Source organism: Hypomesus transpacificus, chromosome 16 (assembly GCF_021917145.1).
Source record: "Hypomesus transpacificus isolate Combined female chromosome 16, fHypTra1, whole genome shotgun sequence".
In the NCBI taxonomy this organism is placed as follows: Eukaryota; Metazoa; Chordata; class Actinopteri; order Osmeriformes; family Osmeridae; genus Hypomesus; species Hypomesus transpacificus.
The window spans coordinates 3,425,302-3,446,389 of record NC_061075.1 but is presented as its reverse complement, the minus strand read 5'-3'; the positions used below and the strand labels follow the sequence as shown (position 1 = coordinate 3,446,389).

Sequence of the window (21,088 nt, the reverse complement as noted above, 5' to 3'; positions counted from 1 at the left end):
TGAATCATGATGTGCAATAAGACAACCCAAAAACCTCCATATCGGCATCATTTAATAATGGATGACAAAATAAACACACATCCTTATGATTAAGAACATGCACATCCAAGATACAAAAAACTCACAAATCGACAGATACCCATTGTTTTGAAGAGGGGTGATCATGAGAACGCATCTCACTTAACTAATCCCCCCCCCAGCAAAAAAAAATTAAAAGAAAAAGGTACAAAACAGTAGAACACAGAATGTAAGCTGAGGGACATATGCCACTGAACAGCACGGGGGGAAATAAGTGTGTTCTTTTCATTTACACATGTTCATAAAATAGGCACATTTGCCAGCTTCTAACCCTCTAAAAGGTTACTGTTATGTAATTTAGTCCATTCACAAAACGGGTTGTCTTTAGTTCAGAGAATACAACATTTAAGCAGCAGATTAAAGTGATTAATCTTTGTATGTGAATACACTTCCTTGTTATGGGTCTTCCCTCATCATTCAGACAACAGGTCAAATTAAAGACCAATCAAGCAAGAGCAGTACAGTATTTCAAAGTTGTATTTCCAGGGGATTGGATCCAAAGACTTGACCACAGGGCTGTTATCCAAGGACAAGAGGCCAATACATGGGAAACATACATGGGGAATACATGTGCAATCTGAAAAACACCACCCCAATAACAGGATATGGGTTCGCTCCTCTCTGGGGCATGAATAGATGGACAAATTAGATCTGGATTTATTAATAGATTTGGATCATTTGGTTTGGCAACGGCCAATCATAAGAAAATAACAAATCTCAAAACTACAAGATGGGACATATTCAACCCATATGGTATTGCATGTATACACACGTAGGTGACTGTATGACAAGGATTTCATTAGCAGAATCATAAATTAGCATTCAATAACTAAAGGCTGTGTACTGCTCAGAAAACCAAGTAGTATGTTGGAAGTATAGGATGTAGCATGTTCTCACAAGTACACACTACAACAACCCCCATTACCCTTCATTCTGCAGGAGAATATGAAGTAGGCGTCCAACCACTACTGTAGTCATTCAGCCAATCACATCCCGCAACCCCTCGGGATGGAGTCAGTAGTATTAGGGATATTTGTAATCTCATCAGTAGTATGCAACATGTGGGGTCATTTCTTGTAAATTAGCCCTCTCCTCAACTTGAGCACATTTAGACGATATAATATTTACTGGACTGGCAAAGGCTTTATGAACTATACAGAGCAGGTGCCCGTTAGGTTGAAATGTATTACAAAGTTCTAGAAATGACTGACTTGAATTCGGAACCTAATTACAGATTTGGATTATAAATACTATTAAATTACTGTATATCGGTTATTTGAGTTCAGCTAATAGACCAGGCTATTTTGATAAAGTGGTAATAAAGGTTAATATGTGCACATACACGTTACAAAGGGGTGAATATGCGTACATGTGGCCATGGAGTTTCTTCCTAATCAAGGTGATCCCGAGGACCAAGGCGTATTAAAAGGGGATACCACAAGGGGGGGGATTGATTTGAAAACAAAAACACCAAGCATTAGCAGCTATCTCATAATGTTTTCCTGCTTCATTCACATGAAAGTACTGATGGTTGGTGTGGGGAGAAGGACTGACAACGGCAAAGAAAAAAACAAAACGATCTTTCCGACATTTGATCCACCACAGTTCAACACCTCCGCCACGTTAAGAGGACCGACTGACATTTTGAGGCCGTTTGACTTCAGGTACCCTGCAGCTGGCCAGGCAGACAGGTGAGCTAGCATCGCAGGGAGAGGAAGGAAGGAGTCCTTGTTGATAAGGCTCAGTTATTGGTCTAGTTCTTTGAGTTGCGGATTCCATTTGGGGGGGGGGGGGGGGTAACTTGGCAACAGAACACACAACCGGTAGGCTCAATATGCTTCGCTTCAGCATTGCAGTGTTTCTGGGAGTGCACACGAACACACAATAACACAGCAGATATTTTTTGTATTTTTCTCTCCTTTTTTTTTTCCTCTTTTCTTTTTTTCCTCTTTTCTTTTTTAAAAGGGAAGGGGTGTGAGGTGGTGTCTGCGTCACGCCCGCCACTGAACACACAAGTCTTGTCTTATGAATATTTCATGAGCCGCAGGGGCGGGGTCGGGGGTCCTCTTCTAGGAATCCAGCGAATCAGCTACAACCCCAAAAAAGAAGGAGGGAGAGACATGCACACATGACTGATTACATGGTTCACACAGGATGAGTAGGATCACTTCAAAGACGGTGTCCGACTTCAGGCATTCGTTTATGCTACAGCCGCGTGCACGTCACCATTCACTCAAGACAGCTTCTTCCACAAGACAACTGACCGCCAAACGTTTAAAAGGGAAGCTGTTGCGACTAGTAACTTTGATTTTAAAGTACAATATGTCATTCCGATTCCGAAAACGCCGACACTGAGCACAGATAAGACCTTTGCCCTTTCAGAAAACACAAATAGAGCCAACCCTGGACATTACTAAGGTTAGAAAAATAAAGCCTTCAAATGTTGGCCTTGTGCAGTCCAAGATTGTGAGCCTATTTTATTGCAACCCGCTATCTAAACCCTCTTGGAATCTGATTACAAATCTTGGGCCAAGCCAACAGACATAAACCCAAATCATTACGGCCGACATAAACTCCTAAAATGACTCCCCCCCACGACAGCCTACTCCTATTGGTTCACATTCTCTTTACCGTCTTGCGGGGGGTCGACGTTGATGTCTTCTGTTTCCGTGTCATCCCTCATCTCTTCGTCTTCATCCTCTTCCTCCTCCAGCTCGCTGGCGATGAGTTGCCGGGCCAGCTTGATATTGAGCCCTTCGTTGTAGTGCATCTTCCTCATCATTTGGAACTGCTGCTTTTTCACTGAGGGGAGGGGGGGGGGGGGGGGGGGGGGAGACAGAATGAGAAGATGGAGGGTCTGGGGGGGAACCATGATGAAGTGTCTGGGGGACTCAAGAGGGATACATTTACTGATTTATTCTGTGTGTGGAGGAGACCAAACAATAAATAAAAGAGCCTGTCTAGGGAAGTTTGTGGAGTTTGCAGCTCTGGAGCCAGAGAGAGTGTGCCGGGTAAAGCCAAAATCAAATACAAGCCTGGTCTTATTTCAGTTTGACGAAGTTATTGCAGTTAAAAACATATGACCTTCTCTGAAAAAGCAGTTTCAAAGCCCAAAAAACTACAAACCGAGTACAAAATACAGGGAGGCAATTCATTTGAGTTCAAATATAATTGAAGAATGTGTTGCTCAAACCTTGAGGGGCACCATTTATATTCCAATGAGCTAGAAGAGGATCTGACACAGATTTCAAATAGAAACTAATGTCTGGAGGCTTTATTTATTTACAGAACAGTCTAGAACAGAATGAGGCAACTGAGTGTTGTGTTGCGACTGAGGTTCCCATGTCAAGGCAATTCACTGCATGGAGCAGAGAGAAGCTTTGAGCACTTTGAGATGTGCTCAAATGTAAAGTGCATTACAAATAAAATCCATTATTATTATTATTATTAGAAGTGGACTGTGCCATCAGAGGTAACAACTCAGTTTAGGGATCTTGTCTGCATTGGGCACTTGCCGTTCTCATGAGAAAATGATTTTTCCTAATCCCTTTTACAGACTACCAAATCTCATCAAATATGTGCTAAGTAACTGTTCTCTCTGCAAAGCTGAATGGGACCTACTATGATTGGAGTTTCACATTGAGTGATTAACTGCTCAGGTCACACACACAAAAAAATTATTATGTCTCTAAAGCACCTTGGTCCCAGCTTAGTCTTTTAATCAGTGTAGAAAAAAAGATATACAGTGCCCTCCAAAAGTATTGGAACAGTGAGGCGAATTCCTTTATTTTTGCTGTAGACTGAAAACATTTGGGCTTGACATCAAATAATGAACGTGAGACCAGAGATCAACATTTCAGCTTTTATTTCCAGGTATTTACATCAGGATCTGATGCACAACTAAGAAAATATCACATTTTGTTTGAATCCACCCATTTGTCATGTGAGCAAAAGTATTGGAACAGATATACTTAAAACATATTTAAGTGAATAAGACTTAATATTTAGTTGCAAATCCTTTGCTTTCAATAACTGCAGCAAGTCTGTGACCCATTGACGTCACCAAACTTTTGCATTCTTCCTTTTTGATGCTTTCCCAGGCTTTCACTGCAGCCTCTTTCAGTTGTTGTTTGTTTTGTGGGGTTCCTCCCTTCAGTCTCCTCTTAAGCAGGTAAAATGCATGCTCTATAGGGTTTAAGTCTGGAGATTGACTTGGCCAGTCTAATACCTTCCATTTCTTGCCCCTGATGAACTCCTTTGTTGTTTTGGCAGTGTGTTTTGGGTCGTTATCTTGCTGCATGATGAAGGCTCTGCCAATCAGTTTGGTTGCATCTTTCCTTAAATTGGCAGACAAAATGTTTCTGTAGACTTCCGAGGTCATTTTGCTGCTGCCATCATGTGTTACATCCTCAATGAAGATTAATGAGCCCGTCCCAGAAGAAGCCATGCAAGCCCAAGCCATGACATTACCTCCACCGTGTTTCACAGATGAGCTTGTGTGTTTGGGATCATGAGCAGTTCCTTTCTTTCTCCAAACTTTAGCCTTTCCATCACTTTGGTAAAAGTTAATCTTTGTCTCATCAGTCCATAAAACTTTGTCCCAGAATTTTGAGGTTCATCTCTGTACTTTTTGGCAATTTCCAGCCTGGCCTTCCTATTCTTCTTGCTAATGAGTGGTTTGCATCTTCTGGTGTAGCCCTTGTACTTTTGTTCATGAAGTCTTCTGCGAACAGTAGATAGTGATACCTTCACTCCTGCCATCTGGAGGTTGTTGCTGATCTCACTAACAGTTGTTTTAGGGTCTTTCTTTACAGCTCTCACAATGTTTCTGTCATCAACTGCTGATGTTTTCCTTGGTCTACCTGTTCGACGTCTGTTACTTAGTACACCAGTAGTTTTCTTCTTCTTCAGGACATTCCAAATGGTTATACTGGCTATGGCCAATGTTTCTGCAATGGCTCTGATTGATTTTCCATCTTCTCTAAGACTCACAATTGCTTGTTTTTCACCCAAAGACAGCGCTCTGGTTTTCATGTTGTTTTCACCTCTGAATACAGTCTGCATAGACAAAACCTATCTTACCCAATCTGAACCTGAGTGTAGACATTCAGTGGTATTTATTGATTGAATAATGTATGTAATAGGACACACCTGGGCAACAAAACACACCTGTCAGTCACATGTTCCAATACTTTTGCTCACGTGACAAATGGGTGGGTTCGAACAAAAAGGTGATATTTTCTAATTTGTGCATCAGATCCTGATGTAAATACCTGGAAATAAAAGCTGAAACGTTGATCTCTGGTTTCACATTCATCGTTTGATGTCAAGCCCAAATGTTTTCAGTCTACAGCAAAAATAAAGGAATTGGCCTCACTGTTCCAATACTTTTGGAGGGCACTGTATACACTGTACTGCTCTACCCTACACTAAGAGGGATCATCAATGTTTCTCGTTTCAGTTAATTTCTTTTTTTTTTATCTTAATTTTTTCGAGTTTCAAAAGATCCTATCTGCAGATTGGAACATATTTGTTAGGCCGTGGAAATGTTAAAAGACGGGGCAGGGTTTTGGCGAAGACGGACTCAGGCTTGTTGACCCATGCTGAGATAAAAATACAGGATGGGAGGTAACTATAGTGGTGGGGCTGAAGGCAGAAATTGGCCTTGGCTCAACTGGAGCAGTCCCACTGAGCTAGCCAGCCAGCCAACTGCTGTAGCCGGACTTCTGGACGTGCTGAGCTGAGAGGAAAGTCTACTGGAGCACATTTGCTGGTTTAATGTAGGACAAAGGTCAGGGAAAGGTCATTGAATGGATAGACTGGGGGACAGGCCATTGTGTGTGTGCGTGTGTGTCTACCTTGGTCCTCTGGGCTGAGCTCTTCCTCATCTTCCTCACTGCTATCCTCCTCCTCTTCCTCCTCCCTCATGAAGCGTGGGTCTGTTCCTTCTGCTGCTGCCAACCTGCCACAACAGAAAGAGTGGGAGTTTGAGGAAAGGCAGAGAAAGGGAGAGAGAAGGGGGAGGTGAGGAGAGAAGGAAAGAGCGAGCGAGCGAGCGAGAGAAAGAGAAAGAGAGAGGGGAGCCTGAGTGTGGAGAGGTAGCAGATGTGCCCAGTGCTGCGCGTGAATCGGCGCTAAAGAGCAGCTTTTTCACCGGTTCAGCCCGGGGCAGGTCAGACTCGCCATTCATGCTCAGTCAGCGTGCGACCAACTCACTCATTTAACTTCCTATTAACCATCCTCCTCTGGTGCCCAGCCTCTCAATCTTTTTCACACACACAACATATTACCATGCAGCTTAAGCCCACTAGGAAGCAATGCGAGTACAACAAAAATATAATGAATTTAAGACATCAAAGTTCACAGAAGCAGAAAAGAGTCGAGTTTAGCCTGCGATGTGATCCGTTTAGCAGTTGGATGGGGGTGTCTGCTGGTCCGTTTCCTACATGGCTGCACCGGAATGCTCTAGAAAACGCTAGAGCCCTCGAGCTTGCAGGGAGCTGAGGACAGGAAAACCAACGATGGAGCGATGAGAAACAAAGACTGGGAGAAGGAGGAGGTGAAAAGAATGAGGGGGGAGAACGGGCAAGAAGGGAGACGGAAAGTTCCAGTGTTTGAGGGAGCGAGAGATGGGGACAGAGAGCGACTGTGTTGAAAATGGTATGGAGGGGGGGGGGGGGGGGGGAGGGGGTTCTAAAAGTAGTAAGGAGATCAGAAGAAAAAAGAACAACAACTAAAAGTTGGGGCCTGAACGTCATCTGGGAGGCATCTGGGACCTGCACTCACGTCTGGTTATGTCAACGGCGGCAGCAGCAGATTGAGATCCAGGCCTGGAGCAGACCAACCTCCCCACATAACACTACACCCCTCTGACGTAAGTAGCCGGCCATCCACTCTGCCCGCCCAGAGGATCATGCTTATACAACACTGGGAAAAAAAAAAAGTCTCAAAAGCTGCTCTCTTTCAAACGCTGTGTTTCCCTGTAGCCATCGTTCCTTAATAAAGTGGAGAGCTTTCAAAGCTCTGGCCTATGGTAAGAGGAGGGGGAGGAATTGGATGTTAGCGTACAAAGCTAGGGTGAACAGATCCAGACAGCCGTAAAGTAAACAGATGTTGGCATCTTCCCCTCTCGCTCTTCTCCTCGAGATAGCCAGACAGATCGATAGTGTAGCTTTAGTGTAGCTTTAGTCGTTAGCCAGCCAGTTCAATTTACTATTTTGGCCACTGTGTGGTTGAGTCAGCAGCTAGCGATGTATTTAGGAGGTGGGATGATTAAGGTGCCAGGTTCGAACAGTACTGATTCAATCCAGTAATCCCGGCACATTACGTTGTCCTCTGACGTACGGGTTTAGTTTGATGGGGATGCACTGGAACGCTGCGTATTGATCGAAAAAACGTTTTCGCTGGGCATAAATTACTGGACGCACATCCATCCAATGGCCATTACGTGATGCTTAACCAATACGCTCTGCTGAACTAAGCCCAGGGAGGAGGGGAGGGGGTGGGGGATCAGGACCAGAGGTAACAGTGTGCAGCTGTGGGAAGCGATGAAACATGGTTGCGTGTGTGTGTGTGCCAAAAAGCAGAATTAAGGGATGGGACATACTGTAGATGCACAATCCCTCCCCACATGCACAGGGAAGCACACAAACGCACAACCTCCTTTTCCACACTCCCAACACACTAGCACTCCTGTTATGAGAATGTCGTCTCTCTCGCATCTTATGGCTGTCAAAAGAGTGGTCGTCTCGAGACAAGGAAGAGATTGACGTCAACCTAGTCGGGGGGTGGGGGGGGGGGGATAATTTGGTCTGTGCAGTGTTGCACAGACATTGACCTGGGTCTTAGCACGGCACGGCTATACGCACGGAGGGGGTGGCAATGTGACAGCCTTGTGCACGAGTGGGTTCTCTCCTTGAGGCTGGGACCGGGCATCTGCTCCGCGCTGCGATCAGGCCGGCTGGGAGTCGGACGCCTGCTCCCTCACGCGCCGCTATCCCCGCCAGACCGTCTCTGGGGGGGATACCTTAGCCCTGCCTGCCCTGTCTCTCTCTCTGTCTCTCTGCCTCTCTCTCTGCCTCTCTCTCTGCCTCTCTCTCTGCCTCTCTCTCTGCCTCTCTCTCTGCCTCTCTCTCTCTGCCTCTCTCTCCCCGTCTCGGAGAGACAGGTAAATAAACGCTGTGTCAGCGGACCCTCATGTTCACACAGGTGAACAAATAAAGAACCGTTTGTGTTACACGAGTGGTTGAACTCTGCCGTTATTGCGAGGGAATCATCTCATGTTTAGGACAAATAATGTATAACCTAACAGCCCCATAGGTGGTGGAAAGGCAGTCCAGCACAGGCCTAGTCTCCCCTGAAGAATGAAATCCGATCATCAAATCAACAAGAGAATAGGCCAAGCAAATAACCCTGTCATGACCTGCAAAATGTTGACGTTAAGTTCTTCCTAAAGGCGGGTGTGAACTTTCGATACCGTGTCCACACTGCGCGACGGAGGGCAGCCCTCTCCCGAGTCCATCCCTGGGGCCGACGTACAGCCGAGGTATCCCCACCTAGCGTCTTCAGTCTTTAAGTAGACCAGAGGTTGGCGTCCCAGGCGCATTAACGTCGCCCACAAATGATCTGACCCGCCTTTGATACTGCGGGAAGTCCATCAATGTGAAATATCGACCGCATAGAGTGCACGGGCCGAGATGGGACGGCGTGTGAGAGAGAGGCATCCAGAGATGAACGGATCGCCCACCCTCTGTCTCTCTCTCTCTCTCTCTCTCTCTCTCTGGGTGTGGTGGTTCTTACTTTGTCGCCAGGTCGTCCACGGTGACCGCGTTGCCGTCCGAGTCGCTCAGTGCCCCCTCGTCATCCTCTTCCCCTGCCATCCTGAGAGAAATACAGAGAGAGAGAGAGAGAGAGAGAGAGAAATACAGAGAGAGAGAGAGAGAGAGAGAGAGAGAGAGAGAGAGAGAGAGAGAGAGAGAGAGAGAGAGAGAGAGAAACACAGAAAGGAATAGATGGGGGTGATAAGAGGGCAGGGGAGCAAAGGACGAAAACCGAGATTGAGAGAGAAAGAGAGGGAGAAGGTGAAGGGGGGGGAAGGGGTGGAGGGGAGAGAGGGAGGAGTAGTTTGTCAGAAGGAGTGACCTTGTTTGCCGTGTCCAGGCATATTGAGTTACATTCCCACTGAGACGCCCCCCACCCCCTCCCAGAGTACTGCAGACAGGGCAGAAACGTGTCTACAGAGTCACTCTCAAACACACAGTCCCCCCAAAACAAGCTACTTTGGCCTATTCTTTGGACAAAACAGACGCCACCCCTTCCTCCCTCCCGAGTATCGCTTTCCCCTCTCACATACCCCCGGAGCGTACGCCTCGTGACATCACGCCCGAGTTGAAAGTCGACATAAAATCGAAAACCCAGCGGGAGCGGACCGTCGATGCGGCCGCGCCGAGGGGGCCGGCTCACCTGTTGTAGGGGGTACTGGGCTCGTCGATCTTCATCAGCCCGTAGTCCTTATCCGCCGGGTGGTACGTGGCCAAGATGTTCATCTCGTCCCATTTCTGCGACTTCTTCCTGGGAGAACAAAAGGGATCCACAGAGACTCGGGTTCAGGGGGGTCTGCTTCGTCGGGGGCTTAATCGGGTTCCTCGAACCGTAGCTGATATCGCCCGGGAGGACGGGGGGATTTGAATCTAGGCCTGTGCCCCAGTTCTCGCTCCCGTCCTGCCATATTGGGAACGAGGCACTGCCTGCAATTAAAATCGGAGGATCTGGATCCTGGGTGATTCAATTATGCATCGTTTGAAGAGGAGATGACGCTGTGATCGCCCTATCAAACAGCGTTAGGAGCTGAAGGGGAGTGGCCAGCTGTAATATTGAGGTGTGAAAATGTTTGGAGCATCCTGTCTGTGTTAGAAAGTGCATCTTATTTTCCTGCGTACATTTGTGTGCTCCTGCTACAGGTCAATCGTTAGAAAACGCGAATGCAGAGGCAGAATGCCCGGCACATTTCCGGTAGAAAGGTGTTGTGCTGAACATCGAAGTTGGACCTCCCGTCGTATCCTTCAGTGCCACCTCTGCTTAAATAGCAAGGCCACAGATTTGATCTGTCTGGACTTGAAGCCAGGCCCAAATAGAACCGTTAAACTGTCTCTCCTCGCCTTGGACTGCCTCCCTGTCATAAAGCAGCCCGCTGGCGTGTTAATGGAGAGGGGCCATGTTTCATGGGAGAGACAGAGGAAGGGGGCAGGGTATAAATCTGCTCCCTGCCGCAGTGATCCTACAGAGGCTCGCATTCGATCTCATCCATACTTCCCACACAGTGAAAACACACACACGCACACTAAGGGGTGTTCAATAAGTCAGGCCCACAGTAGGTTGGCTTCCGATGGCACTGGGCTGAATCGATAGGGGATGTGCCCGGTCATGCTGACACTCGCGCAACACTGGGGCGACGTGATTGGCCGGGGGCCTGCCAAGGCAACTGACACTTCCCTTAAACACACAGCAGGACATTCTCAGCCTTCAAATATTGACAATCTCATTTCAAGTGCTCCTTCCAACCAAAAGGCTCAAAAAAAGGGAGCATGCCTAATCAAAAAGATGTGTTTTAGTAGGCTAATGTGCAGGGTAAGTCCCCCCCCCCCCCCCCCTTGGGATTCCCAATAATGATATCCTCAGGTCCCTTGGCCGGAACTTGTCTGTGTTGGGCGTCTGAGTTAAGAAGCCAATGGGGTGGGGGGGGTTTAACGAGTGTTTTCGCCTGTGTGCTAGTGGTTTGTAAGCATGTATTCATTCATTTCGTCATTGCAAGTCAACGTTAGGTTTCAAGCCTCCAAAACAAGGGCAAGCTCAAGGGCAAGCTCATTCAAATGAATGTAGACCAAAAATAAACGTGCAGGTGAGTTGAGTGTACGGCGAGGAAGGTGGGGGGGGGGGGGGGCTGTTACAAAACCCAGACCAGACACAGCCAGCCTGGCCTGGTTTACAGAGCAGCCACAGCCACTCAAATCCACTTCAGATCTGATGCGCTCTGTCAGAACACAAACCGTGATGGGGCCGATGACATCACTGCTTCTGCAGGTCGAGAACTGAGCTCCTCCAGAGGCTCTTACTATCGGGCGAGCGAGGCGAGCGAGCAGCTGGTCACATCCCGCTATAAAACAGTCTCATTAGACGGCGTGAACTGCGGTGAGGAGAGCTAACACTATCAGGTAGCATAGGAACAAGCCGGGTGAAACAGCTTTAGAGCTGGCAGAGCGATCCAGCTGCGTGGTGTTTCAGTTCGAAACACATCAAGAACAACAGGGTTGTCGCCCCCCCCCCCCCCCCCCCCCCCCCCATGGCGTCGAAGAACAAGGGTAGGAAGCACTGATGAAAGTCTGTCATGTTTTAGATAAGTCATGTTTTTATACTCTCCATTAAACCACTTCTGATATGTATCTACCCACACACTACCCATCTGGACTGTGACAGGAGAACGGGCATTCTTTCCCACAGAATCTCGAGCTGTAGGGTTGCAGAGTCCGTTAGTTGACCTGTCCATCAGCGAGACGCGTGGGACATCCGAAACAGTGGGAGAGCTATTGGGTTTCATGGAAGCATGCGTGAGCCTCAGATAAAACTCATTGACTATCATGAATAATGAACGCCCTGGCTTCAAGCCTCTGCATCAATGTTGCCCGGATAAGGAAGCTGAATAAAGGTATATGACAAAACAGATGACCAAATGTCAAACTCACCCACTGACAGATTGTATTTTTGTTAATGGTAAATCGACTGTGATTACAGATCTATGTGACGGTAAGTCACAAGGATAAAGGGCAGTGGGCCCATATACACTCTAGCTTAGGCTTGGCCTCCAAAGTATTTATTGTGATTGTCTAGGCTTGTTTGTTGGTCAGGTGCAGGGTGAACAAGTGATTTGTGGCAGCTCTCCGGATGTTTAGTGAGCTGGTTCAGAAGGATATCCTCCAGGTATTGTCAAATAACCTGGACATGAGAGGCATTTCGGTCTCACAAGAAACGGTGGCACAATTTGGGAATTAAGCTTCCAAAGTTCAATGTATGTATTCTTGCATTGAAAGAAAAAATTATATTCTTTCGAGAGAAAAAAAAAATAGGCTACTGTCTACAGAAAAAGCCAGGAAACCAGTTCAAAAACACAGGGGATACTTTGATATCATAGATTCAATTCAGGTCCAACATTGGTCCTAGATTTTTCTCAACTCTCAAATAATGTATTCCTTTATCAGAAACCTTTATCCAAAGCAATGTTGACGCTTGTATCTGAACTTCTAGCATTAAGCTAGTATAATACCCTTCCCCAGGTGTAGCAGGCTAACATAGGAGAAACCATGCTAGCCATGAAGTTAAATTCCCATGCATTTCAGCAAGCACACTAAAATGAAGTAGGCCTTTCCATCAATCTGAACCTCGCCACTTCATGGCTTTATCATGCTGCTGATTTTTTCTGTCACACCAACACTTTAAAATGATGTTAAGGACCAAATAGAAAGTTTGACAAACGTTTTGAACAAATTGTTCATCCCTTTAATAATTCCCCAAATACTGACTGAGTGACACTTAATGGAAATACTACAAACTCGAGCTGAACTGTGACAGAAAAGGGAAATGACCACAAATAAGCCATGCTTTAACTTTAAAGGGGTGTGTGTGTTCTGAGAAAGAGTTGGTGTTTGCTGGGGGCATGACCCAAATCGAGGGAACAGGCTACAATGTCCCTTCAGTGTTGTGGTCTCATCCCAGCAGATTTGGTGCTTGGCTGAACACACAATCCTTCAGGAAACCTTTCTCCACTCACATTTCATACGGGGAGCTTGTTTTAGTATCAGCACAGAAGGCTTGACTTACTGCTGGGAATGGAACTCACTAATAACTGTCATCTTTGTATGGCCTATTTTCCTATAGGGTGGTGGAGCTTCAGTTTGAGTCTGACAAGATTTGTCCTGCAGAAGGCTGCGATACCCAGAGTTATGTAATGGCAGTACTGGGCATACAATCAAGGTAGAGCAGATAATTAATGTCCAGAACTGCACAGCAGTTCAGTTGTTAGTGCCGAGGAAGGGTTTAGTTTTACCAGACAAAATGCTCCGGTGAAATCTCCTCAAATATACGACATATTTACAATGATGGATAGAATAGTGCATCAATAACATGAAATCTATAATGCAAGATCGTCAAATATATTTGAAGGGGCAGTCTGTTTACAAAACAGCTTGACTAAAGAAACTAAAAACATACAGTTCCGTCTACAAACAAAGTCAAGCAGGCCAAAGTTTCTAGTTTTGCAGGTACCAAAGAAAATACAGTCTAGGAAAAAAGGATGATTCCCCATGTATACCCTTTTTTTAAAGCGCAGTACAGTCAGTCCTATACTACCACAATAACTTGAATTTTTTTCTATTCACCATCCCGACCTCACATCAAACTCATGGCCCAACAGCATTTAAAAGATGCTTGTAAGGACAAGTCTTATAGTCACAGAGTGGCACATATCACCTAATTAGCTGTGGATGAATAGTCACAGAGGACATGGAGGCAGCACTGAGAAAGTGGAGCGCACCAGTGACTTTGCAGGAGGGGGAGGGAGAGGGCTTGCTTCATTCCTAAGATATCTCATCTTGCCATTGCCCCGGTGAAATGCCAAAGTGAATGAGATCAATGCTGCAAAACATTCTGGCCTTTGGGGCAAAAAGTTACTCCTCTTCCACAGTTCTGACGGGCCTACAAACTCATGGATTAAATGTGAAGTGACGGGGAATTTTAAGATGGAAATCACCCACAAAAAACAGCCACAGCCCCCACTTCTAGCGTTTGAAGGCAAACTATGTTGAGAACATGTATAAAATGTGTAGACCATAGTGGCTTGGCTTGTGTTTGATGCAATATTACTATATTTAAAGTAAAAATGAACCTTCTTATACTGCAAACCCCTAGATTCGTAAATGGTAGCAAATACATAAATCGAAAAAGAAAAGTCAACTTTTGTACTTATGTTGTCAATTAAAGTAATGATCACGTTGAAATGGTAATCCAGCTCTCCTGACAGAGTTGTCAAATAAGCCAACCAAGACACAGTATTGGTGAGTAACCAAAGTGATACCACCCACCCCCACAGCCGACTAGTTGTTGGCTACTGGTCTGATAATGTCTGTAGTTTAGTGACGCTCTTTTAAAACACTTCTAGCGGTAGCTGATAAACTAGCAGATAGCTACTGAATAAATGTACCCCAAATATAATTAACATTTTCAACACGGTGAGCCAAATAGTTATGTTAAATTAACGTTAAGCGGACCCATTAACTTGAAAAAGACAGCTATTACTCAGTAACTAGAAAAATTGCCTTGAGTTGACTTGACTGTGACGTGCGCTTAGCTAGCATCCTAGCTGGTCTTTCAGCTAACCCGTCGCGAACTCTGTAGGGCTGAATTGCTTTTAATAGCTACTTACTGTTGATCATCTTCCAGAAGTCCCAATTCCGCTTGTTCTACGTTCTCAACCGGCACTTCTGGGGCAGATTTGACATTTGCCCCGCTGTTCTTGTTCTTCAGAATACCTTTTATTGGTCGGGGAGTTGCCATTCCACACGCTTGGTATCACTTGCTAGTGTCCCTAGCAGGTGCGTTCTCCCTCTAATGTGTGCTCTGTGGTTTAGCAATTCAAATAAACAAGCTAAGTGGGAGTAACGATGCCCGCATTCAAAGCTGCCGGTTTCCCTTTAACTCAGGCACCTACGCGCAGTTTAATAATCATGTTCTCAAGTAGCTAGTTAGCTACCACTCACTGTAGACTTGCTCAGCAGACTGCTACGAAACAAACTGGCGCAAAAAAAAAATCTATCCGCCGACACCCCACACTTTCCATTATCGCGAGATTGGACATTGGTCTTGATATTTGGCTTGCGTAAGCAACCATGTTTGTTGTGGCAAAATGTGCCCGCAAAGTTCCTGTTGGTCCTGGGGTTAGTGGATTTTAATGGTTTTAAATACAACACACTATACAATTCTAGACAAATCTGGACACCCGATAGTATACATTCTGCCTCTTGTTATAACAATTATTCAGTGGTAAGTGGTAGTCTTGTCCTGCATTGTTTGTAGGCATGCTATAGCCACACAGACCAAAATGTTGATTGATGAAATAGGACACATTAAACGGCCTGATGGACAACCTTGTCTTGTGGACAAATGTACATCATTATTAACCTTATTTTTCAATGTATTTAAACAAGTATTTTGTAGTTTTTGTGTTTTAATTACCTCTATTTACACACGTCACTGTGAAATCTTCAGCTGCTACACAGAAAGGATTCAAAACTATTGATTACAACTTGACATATAGGTCTTTTTCAGACCCGAACATTTGAATACTACTCAGCATGAACATTAATTTAAAGCATCATGCGTCAGCACTTAGAAAACAGGTCATAGACCATTGTCAATACATCACATGCAATGATCATTATGAAAAATAATGACCTAAAAATACAGTTGTCTATCTAGCTTTACAGAAAAAAAGTACAATTATAACTAAAGTATGGCTATTAATATTATACTTTCTCCAAAGACATTGTCTTTGTGGTTATTCTAAAGAGTTTACGATAGAGGGTCTGCTTTATAGCTCATATTCTGGACACTCCTCCTCGCCAGAGTCCGAGCTACATCAAGCTGCTGTAGCCATGGTCTTTCCGTAAAGGCACTAGGAAAAAAGCAGGTATTAAACAGCCTTTTAATATCATGGTCTGAAATTGAAAAAAATACATATACAAGTAGAATGACAAGGAGAAAGCAAATAAGACTTGTTTTGATGTATTAAGAACAGACTTGGTCTATAATTATACTGGCATAAGATTTTTTTAATTAAACTTAACACAGGAGTTCAAGTGAAATGCAAGTCGATACACGACACATAAAACACACGGCCATGTGGACTAATGTATAGTTAAAATAGACCAACCTGGCCATCGCCAAGCAGTATATGGCATTTTCTCTGGGAGTTCGGCCACAATGGCGAGAGAAAGACTCCAGTGAGTTAGTGAGGATTTGGGAGGAGTTTGGAGAGGCAGAGATGAACAGAGGCCTGGGATTGGTATCTCGGGAGATGGGCGGGAGTGGGACTCGGCTCTTCCATTGGCTACTGCTCCCATCCAGAACCTCTTCCAATGCTTTATCTTCTGCTACCTCCAATACCTTTTCTCCATGCATCCTCTTCACCCCCATTCTCTTCACATTTGTTTGACCAGCACTCATCATCTTTGGTAGTTGGAGTTGTGAACCTTTAAAGGTTGGCATAGGATGAAGGTGGGATACAGGTGTGAGACAGCTGTTGGGGGTCAGATATTGCGAGGCTTTCGGTCTGACTTCCTTTCTGCCCCTGACCACCCTTCTCTTAGGCTTGGAAGACATCTTGGGGTGGGTATAGCCATCCACAAGCACCGTGTCCCCCACCCTGGCTCTTAACGGTCCCCATTGACCCCTGCCTCGTCTGGTGGTTACCCTTCTGTGCCCCAGCCCCACCCAGCGCTTAATCTGGAGGTACATTCGCATGGGAAGGGACAAACCAGGCAACGACATCACCGAGCATAACTTGGTGACCAGGTGGAGTACACAGTCTTTGTGTCCGTGGCAAATGGCGATCTGCATGGGGTCTTGACCTTGAGAATTCCGGCAAGACAGGGTCAGAACGCTGCTGCTGATGAAGAGCTTGAGGATGAGGAGCTGGCCCCGCTCGCTCGCGACGTGCACGGGGCATTTGGTGGCGTCAGGATGGGCGGTTTGGTGGCACCATTGGCGGTAAGGGTGGACCCCCACTGGCTCCTCAGCACGCACTCCTCTCTCCAGCACCCAGTCAGCTAGGTCTAAGTGGCCCAGAGAGGCAGCCACATAGAGCGCCACCCGCAGTTGAAACCTAGAACAGCAGCAAGTTTGTTATGATGCAGGCAGGCCATCTGCAAAAAAAGTGTGCAACCGATATGAAACATGCAGCCAGGAAAGAATGTGACTATGCTTGTGATCAACGTGCTCAGTAGGGACACATTCTGACCTCATCACTGGTCTCTCTTTTGAAAGATGGCGCTGGACTGTCGTTTTGTGACCTGTGAGGCAGCCTCGCAGGAGCTCCGCCCACCCATCCCAGGTATCCAATCGAAGCGTGGCTCCTTGGAAAAAGAGCTTTCATTGGTCCTCACGTACACAACATACTTCAACACAGAAGTATGACAGCAAAAAACTCTTGGTGCTGAATTGCGCTCATTAGAACACAGCAGGCCGTACCCACTTCGATGGCATAGTCGTGAAGTCGGTTGCAGTCGTAGAGTTGAACACCACTGGGCGTGCTCAGTCTAAAAGCACCCACAGGGAGGTCACATTTGAGGGAGACCAGAGACTTGATCTTGGCCACAGATGAACTCAAGAGAAATACTGTGCTCATTATGGACATGGTCTCCCCTGTCACCCCATGCAACACTCGCACCACAGGCTTGTCTTCTTTCTATTGGACACGGAGATAGTTAGTATATATGGATGAGAGACTGCGAAATGACAAAAGAAGGGTCAGTGGGTTCCTGAACATCTCAAGGGTCAGGCTGTCTTTTTTCCACGCTGAAAGTATAATAATACCGTTTTTGAATGAGGAGATGGGATCTCAGATGAAAAGTTATTGAAAATGTTTACACGTTTGAGATCTGCTGCCATCATGTGGCTAAAATGTCAGAACAGAATCAAGGCTGCTCTGAACACAAAAGTTATGTTTCCTCATACTCAAACACCTTTACTCATACACATTGAACCTACCATTGTAGTCTAGACGAATGAATAGCCTGTAACAGAGATGCTTGGCAGTGTTAGTGCAAGCTCATGTCTCTTTCACTCTGTGGTTGACTCAAGTGTCAGTTTGTAAGCAGAGGGTATGGTTGCCAAGTGATAGGACTGGAATGTGTACCATTGTAAAAAGATTGGTCTTTGTCTTGAAAAGTTATAGCATGTCTCGTCAATGGTTTTACCAAAGACCCTTACAGTCATAAAACCACTCTCTGTGAATCCGTCTCTCACAAAAGAGTGTCTGGTGCCCCTGTCTCCATAGATTAGTGTTGCGTAGGGTGACCAGACGTCCTCTTTAACCTGGACATGTCCTCTTTTCGAGACCTAAAAAATGCGTCCGGCAGGGATTCCAAAACCGTCCAGGATTTTGCCTCGTCGGACATTTGTGTTTCTCTTGGTCTTTCACAAACTAGTTATTACGCCCTTACAAGTTTTGGAAAGTGTATCTCCCTACACGTTCCACCTTCTTGCGCGAGCTCTGACTGTAGACAGAACTGTCATTGGTCGACCGCCTTCTCAGTGTTTTGAGCCTTTGATACGATACTTTGCTATTTCCAATCTTGCAACACTGAGCACCTTGACGCCTTTGTTATCATTATTGCTTTAATATATGAGGAGGAAAAGTGTCTCAATTTTCTTATTTTAATGTGGCCATATCAATCTATTATTTATTATTTAGAATGAGAAATTTGCTATCATTATTGCTTTTTAGTATATGGACAAGACACATGAAAGACATTAAACAACCACTGAAAGCCACAGAAGCACTGAACTAAATGCCACAAAAAAGATATGTTTTACATTTGCACTTTGCAATTTTGTGAAAGTTCAATAAATATATGATCATATAACCTATGTCATTTGTGTCCTTTTTGTCATTTCATTTGTGACATTTGTATGCATTCACAAGGTCATGATGTGGCATGCAATACATTAGCCCCCCTCGGATGTCTATGATGACCCAGCAGGAGAGTCCTGACTACCTTTATCAGGCATCGGATGGCACTGCCAGGCATGACACCCACGTCGATTAGGGTCCAGGTGTCCTGCAGCGTAGCCCCAGCATAGCTCAGCACCAGAAAGTGCCGTACCTGCTTGTCATCTGACAGTTGCACGTGGAAGTAATCCTGCCCAACGAAGAAGATTGGAAATGAATGGCTATCACACGGACCTCCATAGACAGTCAGTGTACAGGTGCCTAACCAATGCTCAGATATCCCATTTAGATAGTGTTCCATACTGGCAGAGCCTGATACCAACTACAGAGGAGGTTTGTATTTGCTATCTGAGGTCTGAAGCTTTAGAGATGTTGTACAATAAGTTATTTAAAATTCCAGTATCAACAACCAGCCAATGCAGATTGTTTGAACAGACAATTACATGTTCAGTCAAATTACTATTAAAATTGCCTTGGATAGTAGAAATAAAGGTGGAGAGAAGGAAAGGCAGGTTCTTGTCAGAAAATAAATCAACAAAGTAAAAAAACATAATTAATATTGATAGAGGGTTCCTCTGACGGTTTCATTACCTTGACCATCTGCTTCATGGTTCCTACGGTCTGGTCTGGAAGGACATTGAAGGGCTCACAGGAGCCTTCAAAGGCAACGAAGACCCTCATGATGGGACGTGTTGTCCCCCCTCTGCCTTCCCTGCAGCTCTGACCACCCAGAAGAGTGTGTGTGGGGTGGTTGTCAGAGCCTTACTGGGAAGGGCAGGGACAGACACGACAGAGTCGTTTGGGCCTCTCATCACAGTTTAAGGGGGGGTTACATGTGTCTTCCCATTGTATTCATGTGTATATGGTCTCTCTTTTATGTCAACCATCACTCCCACTATGACCCTCTCTCTTTCGCCTACACACTAAAGCTAAATAAGCTCAAAGAAAGAAAAACTTGAGCGATCGGGCAAACAGCAAGTCCTTTTAAACACTAAATAATAGATTGTGACGTGGACCAATAGACTCACATCTTGTATAATACCATTCTGCAGATTAAGTAGCCATGTACTGCAGAGATTATGTTATCGCTTTTTATTTTGATCATTGCTTGTCAGATGACCAACTGAAGTACAGCACGTGTCCACATTCCCTGTTGCAGAAGCTGAAGACTATATTGTAGCTATAAAACATGATTAGGGTGGAGAGGAAAAGGTGACCTACATCATCAAATCAGCCAGTCCTCTTGTCCAAATTCAGGTCACACAAAATTACACTGACACTCATTTTAGAATGTTAGAGAACTTCAGGAAAATCAGGATACAGAGGACCTTTCAAGAATACTGTATGCAGGAAATGTATCCACTGATAACCCACATTCATGATTTTGTTGTTGTTGACACTGTGGCTATTTTTATTCAGTACTGTAGACTGTATTAAAAGGTTTAGGTGGCAGAGGTAACAGAGCTCTACATTATTGATTAAGGTTGCTTTTGAAGCAGAAATGGGTTTAACAAACCAAATGAGATTTTAATGAAGAGGGACATGTGGATTGCTCTATTTCAGGTCATTTGAATGAGTTGTGTTAAGTTTCTATGGCAACATGCAACAGAACCATGATTGGACATGATGTTTTTCACCTTATGGTAATTCACGAGACTCAAGACTCTTGTGGAGGAAAAAATTGGTCATTGTAGCAAGGCTAGGAAGACTCGCATAAGCCACGCAGAAATTTGAAGATTAAAATAATGAAAATACATTTTCAAAAATGGTTATTCCCATCTATGCTGGCATTGGGCTCATAGGTACACAAATAGGTAAAGTAAACGGAAACTTAACAGCTTGAAAGTTGAAACCACCATGGTACTTTGATCGACTTTATTGTTCTGTAAAGTTTTTAAGAGGGCTTTGCTTATTTGCATGTGACCTTTAATAATGTCTGTGTCTCTTAGTAAAGCCTGAAGACTGTTAATTTATATGACAGTTTCTTTAGGATTTTTTTGTTTAGTAAATGTTGACTTTCTCAAAAGAGTTTTCTTGGTATGAAATTTACATTGCAAGACAGACCGAGTCTTCATATTAAAGATTTAAAAAGCTTCCCATGAACTTGCTACAGAGGGCGTTAGAGTTTAAGCGAGGAATATGCATGCAAGCGTTCACTTTGGAAAAAATACTAACATATTATGCTATTTCCTTTTGCCCTTAAGCTGGTCAAGCGATCACAAAAAAACGCCTTTT

The 21,088-nt window shown here is 44.9% G+C and overlaps 2 protein-coding genes across 2 annotated transcripts; both read right to left on the bottom strand.

Annotated features, from left to right (window-relative positions):
- Positions 1–31: 31 nt before the first annotated feature.
- ppp1r2 (protein phosphatase 1, regulatory (inhibitor) subunit 2) lies at positions 32–14,966 on the bottom strand. The gene is made up of 6 exons (XM_047037224.1): positions 14,549–14,966; positions 9,541–9,648; positions 8,878–8,958; positions 5,937–6,040; positions 2,710–2,880; positions 32–2,167 (listed from the first exon to the last, which is right to left on the bottom strand). The coding sequence occupies exons 1-6, from the start codon at positions 14,677–14,679 to the stop codon at positions 2,148–2,150; spliced, it is 615 nt and encodes a 204-aa protein (XP_046893180.1). The 5' UTR covers positions 14,680–14,966; the 3' UTR covers positions 32–2,147.
- Positions 14,967–15,351: 385 nt separating this feature from the next.
- LOC124478856 (protein ANKUB1-like) lies at positions 15,352–19,534 on the bottom strand. The gene is made up of 6 exons (XM_047037321.1): positions 19,445–19,534; positions 18,900–19,043; positions 17,371–17,587; positions 17,141–17,255; positions 16,055–17,005; positions 15,352–15,796 (listed from the first exon to the last, which is right to left on the bottom strand). The coding sequence occupies exons 1-6, from the start codon at positions 19,532–19,534 to the stop codon at positions 15,694–15,696; spliced, it is 1,620 nt and encodes a 539-aa protein (XP_046893277.1). The 3' UTR covers positions 15,352–15,693.
- Positions 19,535–21,088: the final 1,554 nt, after the last annotated feature.